The following is a 20,497-nucleotide window of genomic DNA, read 5'->3' as shown; positions in this document are numbered from 1 at the left end:
TTCAAAGCCACCTTGGACTAAAACCAAACCAAACCAAAACAACAACAACAAAAACCCAACCCAAACCCCAGAACTTTCCCACCAGTCGGTGTGCCTCTGGGCACAGAATGCAAAGAGCTTGTGAACACGTTGATTCTGATTGGCAGGTGTGGAATGAGATGGAGATTTTGCCCATGCAGCCCCCTTTCCTGGGGAAGCGGGTGCTTCTGGTGGGAGCCCCGTGAGAGCAGCAAGATCTAAGGAGGAACACAGAAGGATGGCTTCCCTACTGTGCGGTTGTAAGGTGATGGGCTTGGGATTGGAATCCTGCTTGGTAAACTCAGAGCCCGTCTCCTCACGCCTTAATAAGAAAAGCCAACAGCCGAGTACCCTGTCCCTGTTTTCTTGAGCATCAAAGGGACTCCCCTGCGGAAACACTCAGCAAGCTGTGCTGGCCTTGTGCATGTTGCTTTTTTATCGTTATCTCCCTCTGGAAGTGAGTTAGTATCTTCCTTTCAGTTGGTTGAAAGTACAAAGCCCTTAATTTCTCAAGGCCCAAGGAGACTTGCTTTCCGTTTGACTTGCCACTTGTGGTTAGTGGGGCGCTTCATCTGGCCTGGGAATAGTGACATTGGGGGTACAGAGGCCCAACCTATGCCTTGTTGAAATTTCATGGGTGTAGCATCCCCATCACGTCTGTAAGATACTAGCTAGCAGTAAGTGTCCTGGTTATTGACAGCGCCAGTTGACATGCTAGTGTGGATGGTGGAAATGTCATGGTGCCTCACCCCTAGATGCAGAGCTACAGGCCATCAATGGCTGCTGAGAGAGGAGAATCAGTCTTGGCTCCTTGAAAGGTTATTCCATCCCAAGCAGTCAGCCCTAAGCACATGTACATTAGATTAACACTAAATGGACTAAGTTGTGTGTGTGTGGTGTGTGTGCAACAGTAATTAAAGAAGAGGGTGTGTGTATGTGCAACAGTAATTAAAGAGGAGTGTGTGTGTGTGTGTGTGTGTGTGTGTGTGGTGTATGAAATTCTAAAACAACAAATAAACAAAACAAATCCATTCCCTAACTATGGGTGCTTCAGAGATGAGAGGGGCCCTGTCTCTCTGCTTCTGTGTTGTCAGAGAGACAGCTAGAGAGAAGCCCACAGCTAGAGAGAAGCCCACAGCTAGAGAGAAGCCCACAGCTAGAGAGAAGCCCACAGCTAGAGAGAAGCCCACAGCTAGAGAGAAGCCCACAGCTAGAGAGAAGCCCACAGCTGGAGAAGCCCACAGCTGGAGAGAAGCCCACAGCTGGAGAAGCCCACAGCTGGAGAAGCCCACAGCTGGAGAGAAGCCCACAGCTATCTCCCAATCAGCTTTGCACTGTAATAGGAGACTGTGTGATTGATTCCCCAGATCCGACTTCTGAAAGGGAAAGTGATGCCGAAGATGACTATAAGGCATTGGTCACTCCACTGTGCCTGGAATCTGAGCTATTCAGGGAGCCACCCTGAGAGCCAGCCACCATGGGACACTGTCATTTAAATGCCAGGCTTCAGGGCACTTTGATATGTGGAGGGGACTCTGTCTCCTTGGTCTAGGAGAAGGCATGGGCCCGGAGAAATGAGGGCAATTAAGAAGTTTAAGTACAGTCACATTCAGAACCGTGTGTGTGTGTGTGTGTGTGTGTGTGTGTGTGTGTGTGCGCGCGCGCGCGCGCGTGTGCGTGTGTGTATGTGTACACCAGGGGTGAGTTACTTCTATTCCCAATTCCTCTAGAAAAACATGATGGAGTAGATTTTAATTTTTATCTTATATGAATGGGTACTTTGACTACATGGATGTCTGTGTACAACTTGTGGCCTGTGGAAGCCAGAAGAGGGTTTCAGGTTCCCTGGAACTGGAGTTACAGGAGTTATAGATGGTTGTGAGCTGCCATGTGGCTTCTAGGAATTGAACCTGGGTCCTCTGGAAGAGCAACCAGTGCTCTTAATCACTGAGCCATCTCTCCAGCCCTGGTCAGTGACTCAATGCTGATTTTCACCCAAACTTATCTAATAGTTTTTCTTAAGTCTGTAGATTTCATTTCAGTTGAACCTCAGAGAGCTTCCTGAGGGCAGACAGCCTGTGCCTGAGATCTGGTTTGAGTTTCTCCATGCTGTTGGGTGAGTGTGAGAGCTCAGTGTGCCCATCTCTCCCAGACTCCGCTCCCATCCATATCACATGGGTGAGGAATGAATTTACCTCCCTGGTCTACTGTTGGGCTCAGAAGGAATCAGTTATGTTAGGGCTTTATGTGGTGCCGTCCATTTTGTGACGTACATTCTGAGTGCCTCTCCTTTTCCTATTAGCAGAGGAATTCAGACAGTGGAGGTGGCAGAGCCTTGAGCTAGGCATCCCAGATCGCAGGACCCCGCCTCTTTCTAGTTCAGCAATGTCGACAGGTCTCTGATTCATCGGGGCCTACACAGTAAGCACCTTTGCTGTGGAATGGCTTGTTGGAACCTAACGTTGGCTTTCGTCAGGGAAGGCAGAAGCAGGAAGGGTCTGTGACTTAAGACTGAAATGTCCTCAGGATACCCAGGCTGTAGTGTGTAGCCAAGCGTTGGAATCATCAGTTAGGATGATTTTTCCCTTCTCTGATAATGAGGGATCTATTTTGTCATCCCATGAGTGTTATGCTCCCTCTTTTGAGTTATTTGGTGTGCAGTGAGGTGTTCTGAACTGGGAAATACATACCTACTAAGTACAGTCCCTTTACGTTTTTAAATCAAACCTTTGATTTGCATTCATGTGGCAAAAATTTCAAGATGTGTGAAAGGAAAATGTTAAAGAATACAGGTACCCTCCCATTCCTGCCCTTGGCGTCTACTGATGTCATAGCTTTTGTGTTTTCATGAAGTATCTTATGTAGGTTCAGGCAAATACGTTCATACTCCTAGTTTTAATTTTTATTAAGATTTTTATTTAAAATAAATATTTAAAATTTTTGCTTTGAATCCATGTATTTTGTCTCATTTTATTTTATGCGAGTATTTTGCCTGCACATGTGTGTGTGTGAACTATGTGCATGCCTGGTGCCTTTGGAGGTCAGAAGAGGGTATCACCTCCCCTGGAACCAGAGTTAAGGGTGGTTGTGAACCACCATGTGGGTGCTGGGAACTGAACCCAGGTCCTCTGCAAGAGCAACAGGTGTTCTTAACTGCTGAGCCATCTCTCCGGCCTCAGCTTCCTGGTTTTTAAAAACACAGTCTAGTTAGTACAAACGGATTGCCCTGATCTGCCTCTGGTTTTTTTCGTCCTGGACTCTGTAAAGAGCATCCTCATCCTTTTCTCATTGCTGCGGAATATTCAGTTGCTTGAGGTGTATTGGATTCCCTCCGCCAGGCCTCCACCGATGAGCAGTTTTCTCATCTTTGGTTTTTACCAACAACACTGTAAGGACCAACTTGTTCACATATCACATTGTCAGTAGGAGGGCAGATCTGTGCACTGACTTCTTAGAAATGGGTTTGTCTTGGTGACTGAGAGATTTTGCCAAACTGCCTTCCCCTAGCCACATGTGCAGCCTGGGTTGCCCACAGCCTTGCCTTGGCTGGTATCATCCAGAAAAATCTGCACTTGGCCGGACAGGGGCAAATGGCGTCTTGGTGTCTTTCTTTCTTTCTTTCTTTCTTTCTTCCTTCCTTCCTTCCTTCCTTTCTTCCTTCCTTCCTTCCTTCCTTCCTTCCTTCCTTCCTTCCTTTCTTTCTCTCTCTCTTTCTTTCTTTTTTTCTTTCTTTTCTTTGCATCTTTTTTACTAGAGGTGCACATGAGGAGCTGTTCGCACATGTAAGAGAATAACTTGATTTCATTTCAGTGTTTGTTTCTGGCAATTATTTTCAGAGTTTGTAGGGAAGGGTGTGTTGTATTTTTTTTTTTTTCAACCTGTCTCAGGCCCATATTTTTTGGGTAAAGAAAAAAAAAAAAAGGATCACTAGCAGAATGGAATAAAAACCCAAGAATAGATAAAACAGAAGCCTCGATTTATTTATTTATTTATTTATTTATTTATTTATTTATTTATTTATTTATTTATTTATTTATTTAATGACTCAGCCTGACGGATACAAAACTGCTCTGGCTACTTGTTGTGGCTCTGAGCTTGCCCTTTCTGAGCCTGGCTGGAGGCTGGAGCTAATGCTTTCAAGTAATATTATTTTGAAGTACTGCTCACTTTGTATCTTCCTTCTCCCAACGTCGTGCTCTTTGGCATGAGGGAAGGCAATGCAGAGTTTTATATTTCTGCTTTCACAATGGCCATGGCCAATGACTTCATTATCTTAGAACGTCTCTAATGGTGCCACCTTAGAACGTCTCTAATGGTGCCACGCTGTCTGGAAGGATATGGTTCCTAAAGGTGGTTGTGGGAAGCTAGCTCCCACCTTTTAAAAGGGTTCCCATGAGGAGAAGAGAGGGGTAAGAAACTTTTAGATAGAAAGATAGCAAATAGGAGAAAGACAGAAACACAGGATAGCTTCGAGAGGACCTGGGTCAAAAACCCAACAGTCCCTTCTGGCTCTTCAAAAGGGCTTTTTATAACAGTGCCAAGGGGTGGGGCAAAAGACCTCCCCTCTTGCTAGATCAAAGCACACTGCACAGCCAAGTGTAGACCCTTCCAAATACCTGGCAACCGTGCTGTGGTCAAATCATCCCATTATGCAGCCCTGCTGGATAAAGCAAGCTCAAATTCTCTGACCCTGAGTAAGGTCTCACTAGGAAGCCTCTGTGGGTCTCTGCAGGTGGTGAGGCAGCCAATACATAGGTATGGTGACTCTGTTCTACCCATGCTGGGAGGAGGTTGCCTGGATCATGGTTTTCACTGAAGACCTCCAGCACAGAGACAGGGATGGCAGACTGGGAAATGAAAGGATGAAATACCTGTATTGTAAAAATTTCCAGGGCTGGCTTTTAGCCTGGAGCCTTGCCAGGATGCCACCCCTACCAACACCTCTTTGGAAAGTGATAAGCAGAGAACATAAAGGCAAGTCAGAATCAAAGGGACATCATCCCAGAGGAGGGATCTCGGGGCACTAGACTGAGAGTGATGTTCTTATCTCTAGTTCACTGCGGTCAGTGGCTGGGGGACTGTGCTGTTCTTCTCTCCCTCAGCTGCAAAGCAGACATGGACCCTGACATTTCTCTTATGCTCTTGATTGAAATTAACTTCTGTGTGAGGACTTACTTCATTGTATCGGTTTAGCAGCCAAAGCCTCTAGCAGATATTCATTTCTTGGTGGGATGACTTCCTGCCACTGTGTGGTCAGATGTCCTGGGGTTCGCTTCCTCAGGAGTGGACACTGGGCTTCCATGTAACAGTCGTTATATGAGATCATGCCAGTCTTCTGTCTTAGTTAGGGCTTCTGTTGCTGTGATGAGACACCATGACCACGGCAACTCTCATCAAGAAAACACAATCTGGGCCAACTTACAATTCAGAGGTTTAGTCCATCATCATCATGGTGGGGTGCATGGAAGCGCACCGGCAGATATGGTGCTGGAGAGGTAGCTGAGAGTTCTACATCCAGATCCGCAGACAGCAGGAAGAGAGAGGGACACTGGGCCTGGCTTGAGCATATATGAGACCTCAAAGCCCGCCCCCAGTGACACACTTCCTCCAACAAGGTCATACCTCCTAATAGTGACGCTCTCTATGAGCCTATGGGGGCCACTTTCATTCAAACCACCCCCCCTTCTGAGTCACATGACCCCTTTCAGGATCATATAAGTAACAGGAACCCATGCCGTCATGTACTTGATGAAATGCTCTGCCTTCTTGAATAGCTGGCTCCCTTGTTGAAGCTCCAAGAAGTGCTAGGAAAAGATTCTCCAACTTGGAGCTGGGGTTGTAGAGTTTGGCCGCCAATGACTTCCGCCTCAGCTGAGACCTGATCTTGGCAAGTTACTTCAGGTTCTTCAGCTTCGCCATCCACACTTCTCCTTTGGCTGTGAGGTGGGGGTGGGGCATGCCCATTGGAGAGTTATTGGCAGGGAGAGTTAGGTTCAGTGTCGCTTATTGGCACCGCAGCTCTGTGGCGATGTTTGCTAGCTTGTACCCAGGACGGCCATTCATAACACTCAGGGCTGTGCCCAGTCAGCAGCCAGGAAATACTTCTGGCTATCTGCCTGCCCCCTCCCCTCGAAGCTAAGGACTTACTAAACCTGGGAAGGAAGGACTCTCTGGCCTGACTCAAGTCAGCAGCTGTGGGTTTAGGTCCCTGGCTCTGCCCTTACTGGCTCCGTGAACCTGGCAGCAATCCCACAACATTTCCATGTGTAGGATTGGAGGACTCTGCCTTGGGTTTGTGGGTAAGATTACATGAGTGTGCAGATGTGCAGTTCTTGGAGTAACTGAGTACATGCCATTCACTAGCCTTCCTCATTTTCCCAAGTGTGTTCAAAGGGCAGATGTGTCAGGTTCTTTCTATGGCCAACACTGGTAGGTGTCGGCACTTGAACCAGGCGTAATCACTTCCTGAGGAGAATCTGGATTGATAGGTCTAGTGTAGGGCTGGTGGGCTTTTCTGTAAAGGGTTAGATAGTAAATAGTTTAGATTTTTGTGGGTCATAATATCTCTGCCACAACTCCATGATCCCACTGTTCTCTCATGAACATAGTTGCGATGAATATATGAGTGGTCATGACTGTGTTCCAGTAAAACTTTATAAATATAAACAGTTGGTAGCTTAGAGTAAATAGGTCTGTGAGCTGTAATTGGTACACATGCGCCTAGCAGGAAGACATGGCAACTAAGAAGTTACTCTGTTTCAAACTAGGATAAGTGCTGAAAGGAAACAGACAGCAGAAGGTCTGTGAGGAGGAAGGGTCAGGGAATAAGTGACATTGAAACCACATGGTGGAGCACAGACAGGTGGAAAGGGAGCGTATGCCAGGCAGGGTGCAGCTCTGAGGGATGGAGCCATGGCCTAGATAGTTCAGCTAAGGGTCTCACATCCCATTCTGCTTTTGTAGGTTTTGAAGGTGTGGTAGATGCGCTTCAGCTTGCTTGCTTTGGATAAAATAGACATTTTTGATCTATCTAATCCAACTCCAGTTTTCTCCTTTCTCTTCTCCGCACAGCCCTATTACCGAGAGATGAGCTATACGGATAGACTGAGACATTTTTGTTCTGTGTACTCTTTCTAATTACATACATCCTCTCGCTGTGTTCCCTTGCTTTGTTCCATTGTCTGCATTCCTGTATCTATGCAGGGGTAAAATTGCGCCTTATTTTATTATTTGATGGTTAGTGGTTTCCTTGGGTAAAGGCCTTGAAACAGTGATGGAAAAGACTTTTTCCCTTGACATCTCATGTCCCGTTTCTGCCAGCCCCAGTGGTTTTTCCTTCAAGCAGGTTGTAGAGTTCTGTAAAGGTTTTGTTGATTTGGTTTTACTCTTCTGTATGGTTATGTTCTGACATGTATGTCTGCACCATGTTTGTGCCTGGCTCCCAAGGAAGCCCGAGCAGGGAGTTGGATCCCCTGGGGTTGGAGTGACAGAAAGTTGTGAGCCTCCCTGTGGGTGCTGGGAATCAAACCCTGGTCCTCGGAAAGAACAACCAGTGCTCTCAATCACTAAGCCATCTCTCCATTCCCCCGATGAAGATTTTAAGAGGACTGGGATGTTTCCTATTTCAGGGGATGCCTCTGACATAGGGGTGCTCCTGTACCTCACTAATGTCTAGCCTAATGGATGAGCTCAGATTCAGTGAGAGGAATGATCTCTAAAAATATGGTGGAGAATGGATTGAGATAGATTCTGAGCATCATTCTTACTTCCATATTCTGGCACACACCGGGCATGCACATGAATGGGCACACAAGAGCGCTCTCTCTCTCTCTCTCTCTCTCTCTCTCTCTCTCTCTCTCTCTCTCTCTCTCTCTCCCTCTTCTTCTCCCTCTCCCTCTCCCTCTTTCTCTCCCTTGCTCCCTCCCTTTTCCCCTGCCTCTCCCTTTTTCTGTCCTACTGGGAAGAATAATTGTACTCACCTCACTGGATTGTTGTAAGGATTAAAATGAGTAAAATGTGCATAAAGCCCTCCGAGAAGTGGCTAAGCAGTCAATGCTGCTTCCCACTTATCTGTTGTTATTATTGAGTACACATGAAGCACCAGGTCCATTATTCCTCCTGAGCCTTATTGGTGGCTCTTGACTCATGTCACAAACTTGCCCTGCATCCTGTCCCTGGGCTGTGTGATGACCTTTGTCATCGGAAGTCCAGGAATACAGTCCTTTTGAAGGTTCCATTGTGCTATGGACAGTTAATTGATGAGTAGCTTTTTGAACATAAATCTAGAGTTTTACCAGCAACAGTCACCAGCCCTGTTGTCTGTTTTAATTCACTATAATCAATGCCTTCTTCTGTATGAATTTAGATGCACTCTTTGGCTCTCCCTGGGTCCCCTTTCTATTTTGGACAAAATGGAAAGAGAGGGGACATGTCCTGGATGCAGATAAATGAGTTGCCTTGGGGAGATCTAGGGCATGGGCATTTATTTCTCTGGCCTTGATCTTTACACCTGTGGGGTAGTCTAGCTCTCTTCCAAGGACCCTTCTGGCCTCAGCGTTTCCGTTTTTTGGCTCTCAAATATTACAGCAATGTGCTCACTGTTGCTTATAGACCTTGACCTTATCATGATGTTGTTCTAATTATTTCTTTCTCTCAGGCAACCTCCCTCCCCTGGAGGAATTCTAACTTGTTTTCCTTATAAATTGCCTTGAAAAATTGTTTTAAAAAAGAAGTTCCTTTCTGTGCCATCCTGTGCATTCATGATTCATCTTTCCAGAGTTGTTTGTTGTGTGTGTTGGAAGCTCCCTTGGTAGTCTGTGGAGGTGCTTTGAAAAGCTAACATTACAGTCTTGTTGGAACTCGTCCCAGCTCAGATTCTATTTTTAATAAAATTCTTTGTATTGTTTTTCAAAAGGTTCCCACTTTCTTTCACCGACTGAAGTAAGAACTTTGTTTCTTATGCTTCGCATCCTGTGATTTTCCCACAAGGACTGGTTCCTGGTTCGGCATCTGGTCATACAGCATTTATGTTTTCAGGACCTCCAATTGCTGTTTGTGCTGTTACACTGGGCTCTTGAAATAGGAGGGCAAGCTTTGTGTAAATAATGCCCTTCACGGCTGCTGTAGTACTGATAACCTGCACTGTGTGTTTCGCCTCTCTGCTGTCCTTTGGAGTAGGCATGTTGGACATCAGCACCAGGACCTCTGAGCTCCAAAGTGAAGGGTCAGAACTCAAAGACAAATAAATACTGGCAAGAAAGGGCAGGCAGCAGTGAGGGGTGTGTACACTTAGCTCGCTAGTGTAGAGGATTAGCTTGCTAAACTTTTATTAAGCTTATTAAATGTGAATTCCAACATAATGTATCTTCATAGTAAAATGTTCATAGTTAAAAGGATAAAAAGGAAAGCTCTTGGGACTAGAGAGTTGGCTCAGTGGACCCACGTTCGATTTTCAGCACTGATATGGTGCTTTATAACCACCTGTAACTTCAGTCCTAAGGGATTGGATATCTTCTTCTTACCTTTGGGGGCACTAGGCACACAAGTAGTGTATATACATACATGCAGGTAAAACCCACATATACATAAAATAAACAAATCTTTAAAAAAGAAAAGTTCCCTGTGATCTTCTCATTCCTTAGCCCTGCCCTCTGGCAGTATTATTGATATTTTCCTGAGTGTTAGCCCGGTGTAGTGGTATGCACCTCTAACCTCAGCTGCTCTGGAAGCTGAGGCAGGAGGATGACTTGAACCCAGGAGTTGAGCTTTACCTGGGACAATGTAGGGAGAGCCTATCTCACAAACACACAAAAACAAACAAACAAACAACCCCCCAAAAAACAAACAAACAAAACAAAAATCCCACAAGCAAAATGGAAACAAACCCTCAAGCCAAAAGCAAGTAATTTTTCGAGTATTCTGAAAATTTTCACTAAAATGCAGACGTTGAATCCAGTGGCTTGGCTGACTTTGTTCACCGTGTGCTTCAGATACAGAAGAGTGTGGGGCACATAGCAGGCACAGACAGGGGCAGTTGTATGTGGCCCGAATAAGTGACATTTCCAGGGTTGTCCGGTGTACAGTGCCACTGTACTGCACTTTACTTACCATTTGTCTTGTACAGTTTTGCATAGCAATACCTAAAAAGAAATTTTACTTGAAAAATTACCTACAGAGAAGGAGTGAGTTATTGTTTGGTTGGTAAAGCATTTGCCTTACATGAAGGAGATCATGAGTTTAGTTCCTGTACCACAAAAATAAAAATGGTATTCTGTTATATAGATGACCATAATTATTGAATCACTTTGTGGTACTTCTAATTTTTCCTGTTACAACCAATCCTTGCTGCAGGGACTATTTGAGACACTGCCTTCTGATTGTCCCTTCAATATCTACTTTCTATGTCTAGTGTAGGAGAAATTAACTGGTCCCAAATGCTTAGATAATGACCTCTTATGCCAGGCTCCCTTGCAGCTATATGGACTAAGACAGATTCTCAGTTAGAGGGTTTATAAGCAAAAGTATGTGTTGTCACACTTAAAAGCCTTCTTGCAAGGGGAGACATTCCTCCATTTCCCCCCTTTGCTGGGACAGAAGTTATTTGGTGGCAGGAGCTAGAATAGTCATCTTGGTTCCAAAGCTGCAAACGGACTCTTACTCACAACAAAGCTACACAATATATGAGGATCCTGTTTCCACAGCACTGCAGGGCTGCTGCACCAGACCTGCCCTGCATCTTCTTGAACATTTATGTGAATGAGACAAATGGATTTTCATTTTGTGAAAACTCATTGTGCCACAATATGAGTTTGGTCTTTGTCACATTCTCTGTACCTACCTGTATCAATATATCTATATAATAAATTAAAGTAGAATTGCAGGATTGAGGGACATGGTCATCTAAATTCTCAGTTGGTACCCTAATTAACCTTTAAGCACTCATCATCATTACTATCATTGTGTGGTGAGGTAGTCGCCATCATGTCTATATCACCGTATCGTGGATGTATTTACATTTAATGGATACAATCCCCAAATCTATTGAAGATATACAAAGATTCATATTACCAAAGGAAAATGCTAGGATGTAAAAGCAAGAGCTTATTTCCAAATGTCAATATCTGTTATATTCTGTATCCATGGAAACCAATTCCTGAGTGTCTATAAAGGGAATGGGAGAATGGGGAAGTGGTAGAGGGGACTACTCCTACTTCATTGAACAGTACATTGAGAGAATATACAGACCTGTGTCCAAATTATCATGCATGCAGTTGCATCACAGACACCCCTAACCACCCCTGTCTGTGCTCATCCATTCGACCATCCATTTAGCCTACAGGTACTGTGGGCCTACTATGTGCTCATCACTGAGAATGTGATATTGGGAAGGTCATATGGTCTTTGCTGCCACATCATATAGATTTTAGGGACCAAATGCTAATGATTGTATAAATAGTAATTGTCACATATGTGGGAGACAGTGTGCATGGAGAGATGTGGAGGAGGTGTATTAGTTTCTTTCTTCTTCCTGCTATTAAAAAAAAAATTCCCTAGTGGCTCGAGAGATGGCTTAGTAGGCAAGCTGTGCAAGTGTGAAGACCTGCTTTCCCATCCTAGCATCTGAGTAAAAGGGCAAGTGTGGCAGCTTGTCTATCCTTACAATGCTGGGGGGTGGGGCGGAGAGAGGCATACCATTAGGGTTTACTAGCTGCCAGATCTAGGTTCAGTGAGAGACCCTACTTCAAGGGAATAAGGTAGAGGGTGACAGGGTATGACACCCAATGCCCTGCTGCTCTGGCTTTCATATGCTTGCACAGAACTATGGGCACCTGCACACACATGCATAGAACACACACACACACACACACACACACACACACACACACACACTCTTTAAATTAGTAGTTCAGAGCAAGCCCCATTCAAATATTTTTTTAAAGATTTATTTTGTGTATATGAGTGTTCTATCTGCATGTAAGCCTTTATGGTGGAAGAGGGTATCAGACTCCACTCTAGATAGTTGTGAGCCACCATGTGGTTGCTGGAAATCAAATTCAGGATCTTTGGGTCGGAGACTGGCTCCCACTTTTTACCCCAAGGTACTCTTGAGGAGTGAGGGATAAGAGATTTAGATAGAAATACAGAGGGGAGAGAGAAAGAAACACAGGATAGCCTTGGGAGGGCTTGGATCCTTATCTACTGGTCCAGAACTTTATTCAAAGGGCTTTTTTATAACAATGCCAAGGGGCAAGGCAAAAGACCTCCACCTGCCAGATACAACCAAGCATAGACCCTTCCAAACACCTGGCACTCAGGCCCATGGTCCAATCGTCCTCTTATGCAGCCCTGCTGGTAAAGCAAACTCAGAACTCACTAGGAAACCTATGTGGGCTCCACCTTTGGAAGAGTAGCCAGTGCTCTTAACTGCTGAGCCATATCTCCAGCCCCCGAGATGTGTAAATTAATACCATCTCAGTTTTCCTTTGCCATGTGAGCCAATGTATTCACCAGTTTGGGGGATTAGACAAAGGTGTCCTTGGTGGACTGTTATTCTACCTATATACACATCCATGTGCTGCTGAATCATGTTTTGATAAATGCTGGGTCACATTTATCACACTGATTCCATAAGACTATAGTGGAGCTAAAAAATTCTTACTGCCTAGTATAGTATGTGAGAGATTTTTTTCCCCTGGGGAGGCATAATTCTCTCTCTCTCTCTCTCTCTCTCTCTCTCTCTCTCTCTCTCTCTCTCTCGTATACATGTGTGTGTATGGATATGCATTTCTTTTTTTCCCCAGAAAGGAAACCAGGACAGACCAAAGTTATGATTGTACAGAAGTCTAATTTGGTGAACCCATGGATTTTTATTGGGCTCTTAATTAGAGTTTGGGTGAGGGGTTACTTTGTTTTTTGTTTTTTGTTTTTGTTTTTTGAGACAGGGTTTCTCTGTGTAGCTTTGCACCTTTCCTGGAGCTCACTTGGTAGCCCAGGCTGGCCTCAAACTCACAGAGATTCTCTTGGCTCTGCCTCCCTAGGGCTGGGATTAAAGGCGTGCGACACCAACGCCCGGCTGGGTGAGGGACTCAAAAGCAGCTGCATCTGAGAAAAGGCTGAGCACTCATGGAAGCTGCAACCCTGGGGCTCTCTGCCTGACTTGCAGGCAGCACAGGTCAGAGAATGTTCTCTCTGCAGTGTGATTGGTCTCAGTCCCTTCCCCCAGCAGCTTACTGCATCTATAGCATCAAGAGGGGCCTCCATGAATTCTGCACATTTCAGCTGTCCCAGGCATGTGATATTGTTTACCCTCAAGTCTCCTGAACCTCTTCCCTGTCTTCTGGAAAGAACATTTTAACTTGAGAGCACTATTACGTTATTACACTGTCCGAAGCAATGCCATCAATGTAACAGGACAGAGTGACCTATTCCTCAGTGTGACATGCTCTGCATCTTTGCGGTGACATATAGAAACAAACCTATTGCTCCTTGTATGAAAGAATAGCACATACTATTATGCAGAGCACAAAACACTTGGTAATGATCACAAACAGCTAAGTAGTTGCATTATGTACCTACTTTACTGTGCTCTGGGCTATTTTCGAGTACACTCCATTTGTAAAAAGCTTCCTGTGGTGTGCAATGTAATGTCAGAAGCACCCTCATATGGCTCCTGCTTGTGTGTCTCCTTAATTTTATTTGTTTATGTGCAGGCACATGTGCTTGAGTGGGTTTATGTGCTCCACGTGGGTGCAGGAGTCCGTGGAGGTCAGAAGAAGGCATCAGATGCCTGGAACTGGGAGTTGTAGATGATTGTGAGCTGCTGTGTGGGTGCTGGGAACTGAACCTGGGTCCTCTGCATGAGCAATGGTTGCTCATAACCAGTGATGCAGCTCTCCAATGTGCCTTCTTGATCTCACCCTTTTCCCTTGCGCTTGACTTGAGCTTCTGCTTCCTTTGTCATGCCCCAAGAAGCATAAGCTGTTCCATCCCTATGTGCATATATGCAGTACACACTACATATAGTGTAGGTAGGTGGTAGGTTGTACTTTTCAGTCTGCTTGTGTGTGCTTTCTATGTCCATCAATGATAAAATGGCCCAAATAACACATTTCTAACACATTTCTCAGAATGTGTCCTCATGGTTAGAAGATCCATGACTGTAGGTGTAAAAATATAGACAGGATAGTCCAGTGAACCCACCCACACCTGTCACTCAGCTTCGACCACATGGCCTTATCACCTTCTGTACCTTTCCTTGCTTCACCAACCTTAAGAACCCTCTGATTTGTATGCATTTCAGTAGAAACAGTTAGAAGATGTTAAGCTCTGAAGGAGATGTAAGATTGGGGAGGCAATGGTGGGGAGATAGGATGGAGTATGTGAGGTATGAGAGATGCTGAAGGATGTTGAGCTTATGATGCGATGGACTGAGGAGAGATGCTTAGATCATAGAGGCACAGAGGATTGTGAGCAGCGGCCAATGAAGGGAGTCCTTGACTGCTGGTATAAATTTTATTTTTTCCTATTTAGCTAGAGAGAGGTAAAGGGGATGCTCAAGAAAAGTTGGAAATAGTCATTGTAGAGTGAGGAGCAATTGCACTCTACGATGTTGGAATGCAGTATGTCCCTCCCTCCCTCCCTCCCTCCCTCCCTCCCTCCCTCCCTCCCTCCCTCCCTTCGTTCTCATTCTCTCTCTCTCTCTCTCTCTCTCTCTCTCTCTCTCTCTCTCTCTCTCTCTCTCTCTCTCTGGCAGAGTTTCTCTGTGTAGCCCCAGTTGTCCTGGAACTTGCTTTGTAGACCAGGCTGGCCTTGAACTCAGCAATCCATCTGCCTCTGCCTCCTGAGTGCTGGGACTAAAGGCTTGTGTCACCACACCCAGCTTGAATGCAGTGTGTTCGTAAGGCCTCCAGAACTGGGTGGATTTGGGTGAATCTGGTCAGTGTGGTTGTTGGACCTTTCTCTCCCCCTAGCACTGCATGTTCATCTGGGTGTGCATTCAGAAGAAGATGGAGAATTTGGTTCACAATGGGTTCCTACTTTGCTGGGTGGGAAGTCCAATGGGTAGAGTATAATAACCCTTCCATCTGTGTGAGTGGATACTATGTCACCCCAGGGTCTCTCTGTTCTCCATAGAAATCTTCATTCTCACTTCCAGGCTCCATTTCCGCAAATGGCAAAATTGGTGCTAAGACAGGCAAGACTTACCTAGCAAAAATCATGTATTAACTTCTCTATGTTGCCTTTTTTTTTCAGAAGGAAAGAACTAATAAGATCTTATTCTAACTGCTGTGTTTCATATCTTACATCTGTCCTGATCCCCTGATCTCCCTGTCCTATGTTCTATTTTTTCTTGAAAAAAAGATAGATGTAGGTCTATTTAATACCCATAATTTACATTAATTTGTGATTTAGAAATAACATTATTTAAAATGTTAGTAGTTTTTTTGTTGTTGTTGTTTTATTTTGTTTTGTCTGTATGGTGAAATCCTGCCATAATTTGATCTGGTATTTCAAAAGTTCATCTGTAGACCGAAGCCATGTCGTAGTGGAGACAATGACTCTTTCACTCATAACCCTGAGGAAAATGTACTGAAAGTGGCTTGTGTTTGAGCATTGAGTCCCCTCTCAGATGGAGGTAAAGGAGGAGAGAGAGAGAGAGAGAGAGAGAGAGAGAGAGAGAGAGAGAGAGAGAGAGAGAGAGAGAGAGATCACATGGAAACAAGAATCGGGAGTATGAACCTGCCATACTTCTACTCAGTTAGCTCAGGTTTGAGTTTTTTTTCTATTTAAAGTGTGCTTTGGGGCAAGTGACGATTTTGACTGGTTCTCGGTCTGCTTCATGGTCATGTCTTCCTGGAGGAGGAGACGATAATTATATGAGTTAAGAGCATACAGCAGTAGGGGCGCTAAGGAGATAGTCTAATGGTTACTACGAGTACTTGTTGCTCTTGTAGAGGACCTGGGTTGGGCCCAGCACCAACATGGTGGCTCACAATCATCTTTAACTCCTGTTCTAGGGGATCTGATGCTGTCTTCTGGTACCAGGCACACACACAGTGCACTTACACACATGCAGGCAAAACATTCATACACATAAAAAATAAAGGAACATACAGTGTTAGAAATCGTTTAGGATGTATTGTTATTTATTTAAGCGTGTGTGTGTGTGTGTGTGTGTGTGTGTGTGTGTGTGTGTGTGTGTCTATCTGTATATGTGTGTGCAGGTGTCTATGGAATCCAGCAGAGGGCCTCAGATCCCCTGGAGCTGGAGTTACAGGTGCTTGTGAGCCACCTGACTTAGGTGTGGGGTCCCAAACTCAGATCCTCTACAAGAGCAGTACCCACTCTTCATTAATGAACCATCCCTCCGGGGCCCAGTAGCATTACTTTTTAAGAATAAAACACTCAGCTTTCTGGTCTCTGTTTCCCAAATCCTTGTGTCCCTGTGAGCTCTGGGTCCTCCATGACAGCCTGAGAAGTAGAAGACTGCAGATGGCGAGGGAACAGCATCAGACCAGTTAAGTGCAGATCAGAGGCATTCAAGCATGTGTTCTAACAGTTAATATAGCATTTATATTATCCCAAGTATTATAAGTAATGTAGGAAAGAAAGACACGGGAGGATGTGCGTAGGTTATAAGCAACCACTATACCACTGGTTCCCAACCTGTGGGTCGCAACCCCTTCCTCAGGGGTCCCATATCTGGTGTTTATATTACGATTCACAACAGTGGCAAAATTATAGGTATGAAGTAGCAACAAAATAATTTTATGGTTAGGGTTTCACCACAACATGAGGAACCGTATTAAAGGGTTGCAGCATTAGGAAGGTTGAGAACCACTGACTGTACCATTTTGAAAAGGAACTGAGTAACTTTCCAGGGGGCCTGGAGCCTGCTCCCGTGGCCAATGATGATTGTACCTGACTGGAGTGAGCTTTTCTTACTTACAGCCAATCTGCTCAGATCTTAGGGAGAAATGACCATCCATCACCAGCGGCTGGCTCCAAGTAGGGGGCCTTCATCGTTGTTTTGATGGATAAGCTCTGACAACATTTGGATAAGATTGAGCCTGACTCCTCAGTTCAGCCTTTGGAAATTTATCAGAATGCCTTCCAGGTCCAGCTAGTCTAACAATGACTGTACCAATGGAAGGCCCATCGTGTAGTTGCTCAGTCCATGAGGCTGGATGTTTCAGCCTGTCTTTAGGATATGCTAGCATCCCAAGGAAGTAGGCTCTAATGCCAGTGAAGAAAAAGAGCAAGCAGGCAAAGAGAGCAAGCTTCCTTCTTTCATGTCCTTTGTACAGGCTGCCGGGAGAAGGGGTGGACCAGGTTAAAGGTGGATTTTCCCACCTCAAAAGATCCAGATTCCAAGTGGGCTTTCCTACTGCAAATGACTTAGTTAAGAAAGAAGTCCCTCACAGGTGTATCCACGCTCTTGGGTTTTGAATTAATTCTAGATGTAGACAACTAAGAAGAGTCATCACCAATAGTTCTTAGTTGTTAGATGCTTCATGAGGATAAACTGTACAGTTCCTGGCACAGAGGTTGCAGGAGATGATACACTTGCCATGCTGGCCTATCACCAGGCTTAGCAATCTGATGCCTCTGACAGCTGTCAGGTGTTACATTGGATCCTTTCATTATCTGCAACCCTCTCTGGGCATAGTGCCTTCTCAGTAAGACCTTCCCTGATTACTCTACAAGATACAGTTATGCAGCTTTAACAGCTCTCATGCCCCTCAGCCACAGCATCCCCATCATCCCCAGCCCATCTCATAGCTCTTTTTTCTCCATTATACTCATCATCTCCAAGTGGATTGTCTTATTGCTTCATGGTTCAGACTATCTTCATGTACGAAAATGGGAACTCCATGAAAGTAGGCATGTAAGCCTGTTCCGTCACTGTGCTCATGAATGCCTGGCCCTCGAGACGAGTGCCTGGCTCAACAGATGTGTGGCGTAACCTTATCAGAATAAAGAAATTGACTTTGAAAGTGGTCCTGTCTTCTAGGCACTCTGTTTCTGAAAGTTGCTGCAGCTGTCATGAATGTTTTATTCAGAAGATCACGTTCTCATTTACGTATCTATCTCAGATATCCTCTTCTAACGGGAGGCGCCTGAAACCACACAATGCAGGGCTAGGGCAACATATAGGTTGGGTGAGAAGTACCGTGATGGCATGCATTGCTAGCAAGTCTCCTGGCTGATTTTTAGCATTGCATATCCTCCCCTCTCATATGTTGTCGACACGGGATGCTGGTGTCGGGAGTGGACCAGTGCACACCCCCTTATCTCCTTGTCTATTTTCATCTCACAAAACTTTCGTTATGTTTTCTTGTAGGGCACCAATGCCTCTGCTCTGGAAAAAGACATTGGTCCAGAGCAGTTTCCGATCAATGAACACTACTTCGGGTTGGTCAATGTAAGTATCTATTGTTTCCACTGTTTTAGAGTATTTGAGGTAACTCTGCTGACTTTTTTTTGTTTTTGCTTTGTGAGACAAAAATCTAGCAATGTAGCTCTGTTGGTCCCCAACTCCTTGTGTTGACCGGGCTGGCCTTGAGCTTTCAGCGATCTTCTTGCCTCTGCCTGAGCACTGGGATTACAGGCTTATGTACCACGCCCACTCTCTGCAGCCATTATCATCATTATTCATTTTTAAATAACTGTGCTTTAGTGAGTAGTAGAGGCAAATACTAGAGAGGGGTATTTTAATCTACTACTTAAAATGTACTAATCGTCCCCAGCAAAGGACTTAATTACTACATTATTGATTGAATTCACAACCCCTTTCCTGCATGCCCTGAGGGGTTCCCTTTCTACATGTTGCTTTCACAGTGGTTTCATTAGCATTCATGGGCAAACCTGCTTGGGTTTGTCCTCTGTTTCTCACAGCATGAACTTTTCAGTCTTTGTTTTGGCATGGGCCAATGCAACTTGACCTGTATTTGGCTAATAATATAGCTTATATTAGAGCTATAGAACAATACAATTAGGATCTCCACTTGAGGGAGAGGTGAGCTGTCAGTCAAGGACCAAGAGTCCCTTATCCCAGAATTACTTGTCCCCGTTGTCATCTGACAAAAACGTTTCCTAGGAGATGCAACACACACATCTCCTCACCCCAGAATGGGGAGCTCACAACAGACCAAACTACAGATACCATCGAAGTCCAGTGTGGTGAACCATGGGTTTTATTGGGGTTACTTACAAGAATATAGGTGGAAGTTTACTTAGAGGAGCAGAAATGAGTCAAAGGCAGCTGCATCACCAAGGCCCACCCCAGCATGGGTGACAGACAGTTCACTAAAGTTGGGAAAACTGGAGCACACGGCACAGCCTGTAGGCCGCCCAGCAGGGTGGACAGAGTCCTTTCCAGGTGACTGGTCTGAACCTCCTCCAGGCAGCCTGGCTGGTTTCTGCTCCTTCCAGGCAGCTGTCTAGTCTCAGAGTCCTCTTTGCAGCTTTTGTTCTTCTGAGAGTCTCCTTTGTTGTTTAGGTCTACTCACTCCAGCAGGGCGGGGCCCAGTGGATCCAGTCAGTTTCAGGGACTTCCTGAAACTATTTTGAGTTGGTTACTTTCCTACCTAAGGAGCTTCCCTGTAGGATGTGGTGTTTCAATCTTGGAGGAAACTGTTTCACAACACCGTTTCCTTTGTGCTGGGCAGGAGCCCCCTATTACCTGGCTCTGCCTATGCTGTGCTTCCTTGGTAAGGTGGTGAGTCAGGTGTTAAGGTGGTATTGCCCAGATGTTAAGGTGGTATTGCCCTTCACCCCTGTGGGCTTTATACTTCTCTGTACCCTCTTTACAGAATAGAAGTTTTAAGTGATAAGGGTGTTAGTTCACAGACACATGGATTTCTGGAGCAGCTGCTCTGCCAGTCTGCCAGTTTCCTGCTGTGAAGTGTGCTTGGAGACGTTGGACACATTCTTTGCAAGTAAATGCTGCCTTGGATATAAAGGAAAGAACTATATTTTTATTCTCCATGTACTGTTAACTGGTGGTGTGAACTGTGGCCAGGAACGTGGCCTTTCTGGCCCTCCATTTCCACGTTAACAGTGGTCGCAGTCCTTTCTCCCTTTTGAGCCACAGTGAAGGGTGGACGAGAGCCCCTATGTGAGGATCTGGTGGAGGCTTGGAAAGTGTCTTGTAGACACTTGGAAAATACCCCTTTTATTCCCCCAGAGTTGATCACTAGTTTAGGCCAGTTGTGACTGAAGAGCGTCTGGGTAAAAGACACCGAGAAGCAGAGTGAAGCCTGGGCAGAGGAAGGCGTATGCAAGGCCCTGGGAATACAGGGTGTCATATTGGCCAAACGCAGCCTTCTAATTTTAATACAGTTTGTTTTAGCCACTGTGCAGGGGCCTCCACTGAACTCTCTGAAGAAAGTTATTTAATCCATGGGAATGTTTCCCAAGGAAAATACAAATGCAGACAGTGGAGAATTATGTCTATTGCCTAGATAGTAGAAGAATT

The 20,497-nt window shown here is 45.1% G+C and overlaps 1 protein-coding gene across 1 annotated transcript in view; it reads left to right on the top strand.

The window, feature by feature from the left end:
- Nucleotides 1–20,497, top strand: part of Usp46 (ubiquitin specific peptidase 46) — a 72,401-nt gene that overhangs the window by 10,931 nt on the left and 40,973 nt on the right. Inside the window, exon 2 of the mRNA XM_028859458.2 lies at nucleotides 18,362–18,442. Within this exon, the coding sequence (XP_028715291.1) occupies nucleotides 18,362–18,442 (81 nt within the window). The remainder of the gene's footprint in view (nucleotides 1–18,361; nucleotides 18,443–20,497) is intronic.

The sequence above is a fragment of the Peromyscus leucopus genome, chromosome 10 (genome assembly GCF_004664715.2).
Source record: "Peromyscus leucopus breed LL Stock chromosome 10, UCI_PerLeu_2.1, whole genome shotgun sequence".
NCBI lineage: Eukaryota > Metazoa > Chordata > Mammalia > Rodentia > Cricetidae > Peromyscus > Peromyscus leucopus.
Note: the sequence above shows the minus strand (reverse complement) of the source record. Positions and strands in the feature narration are given on the sequence as shown.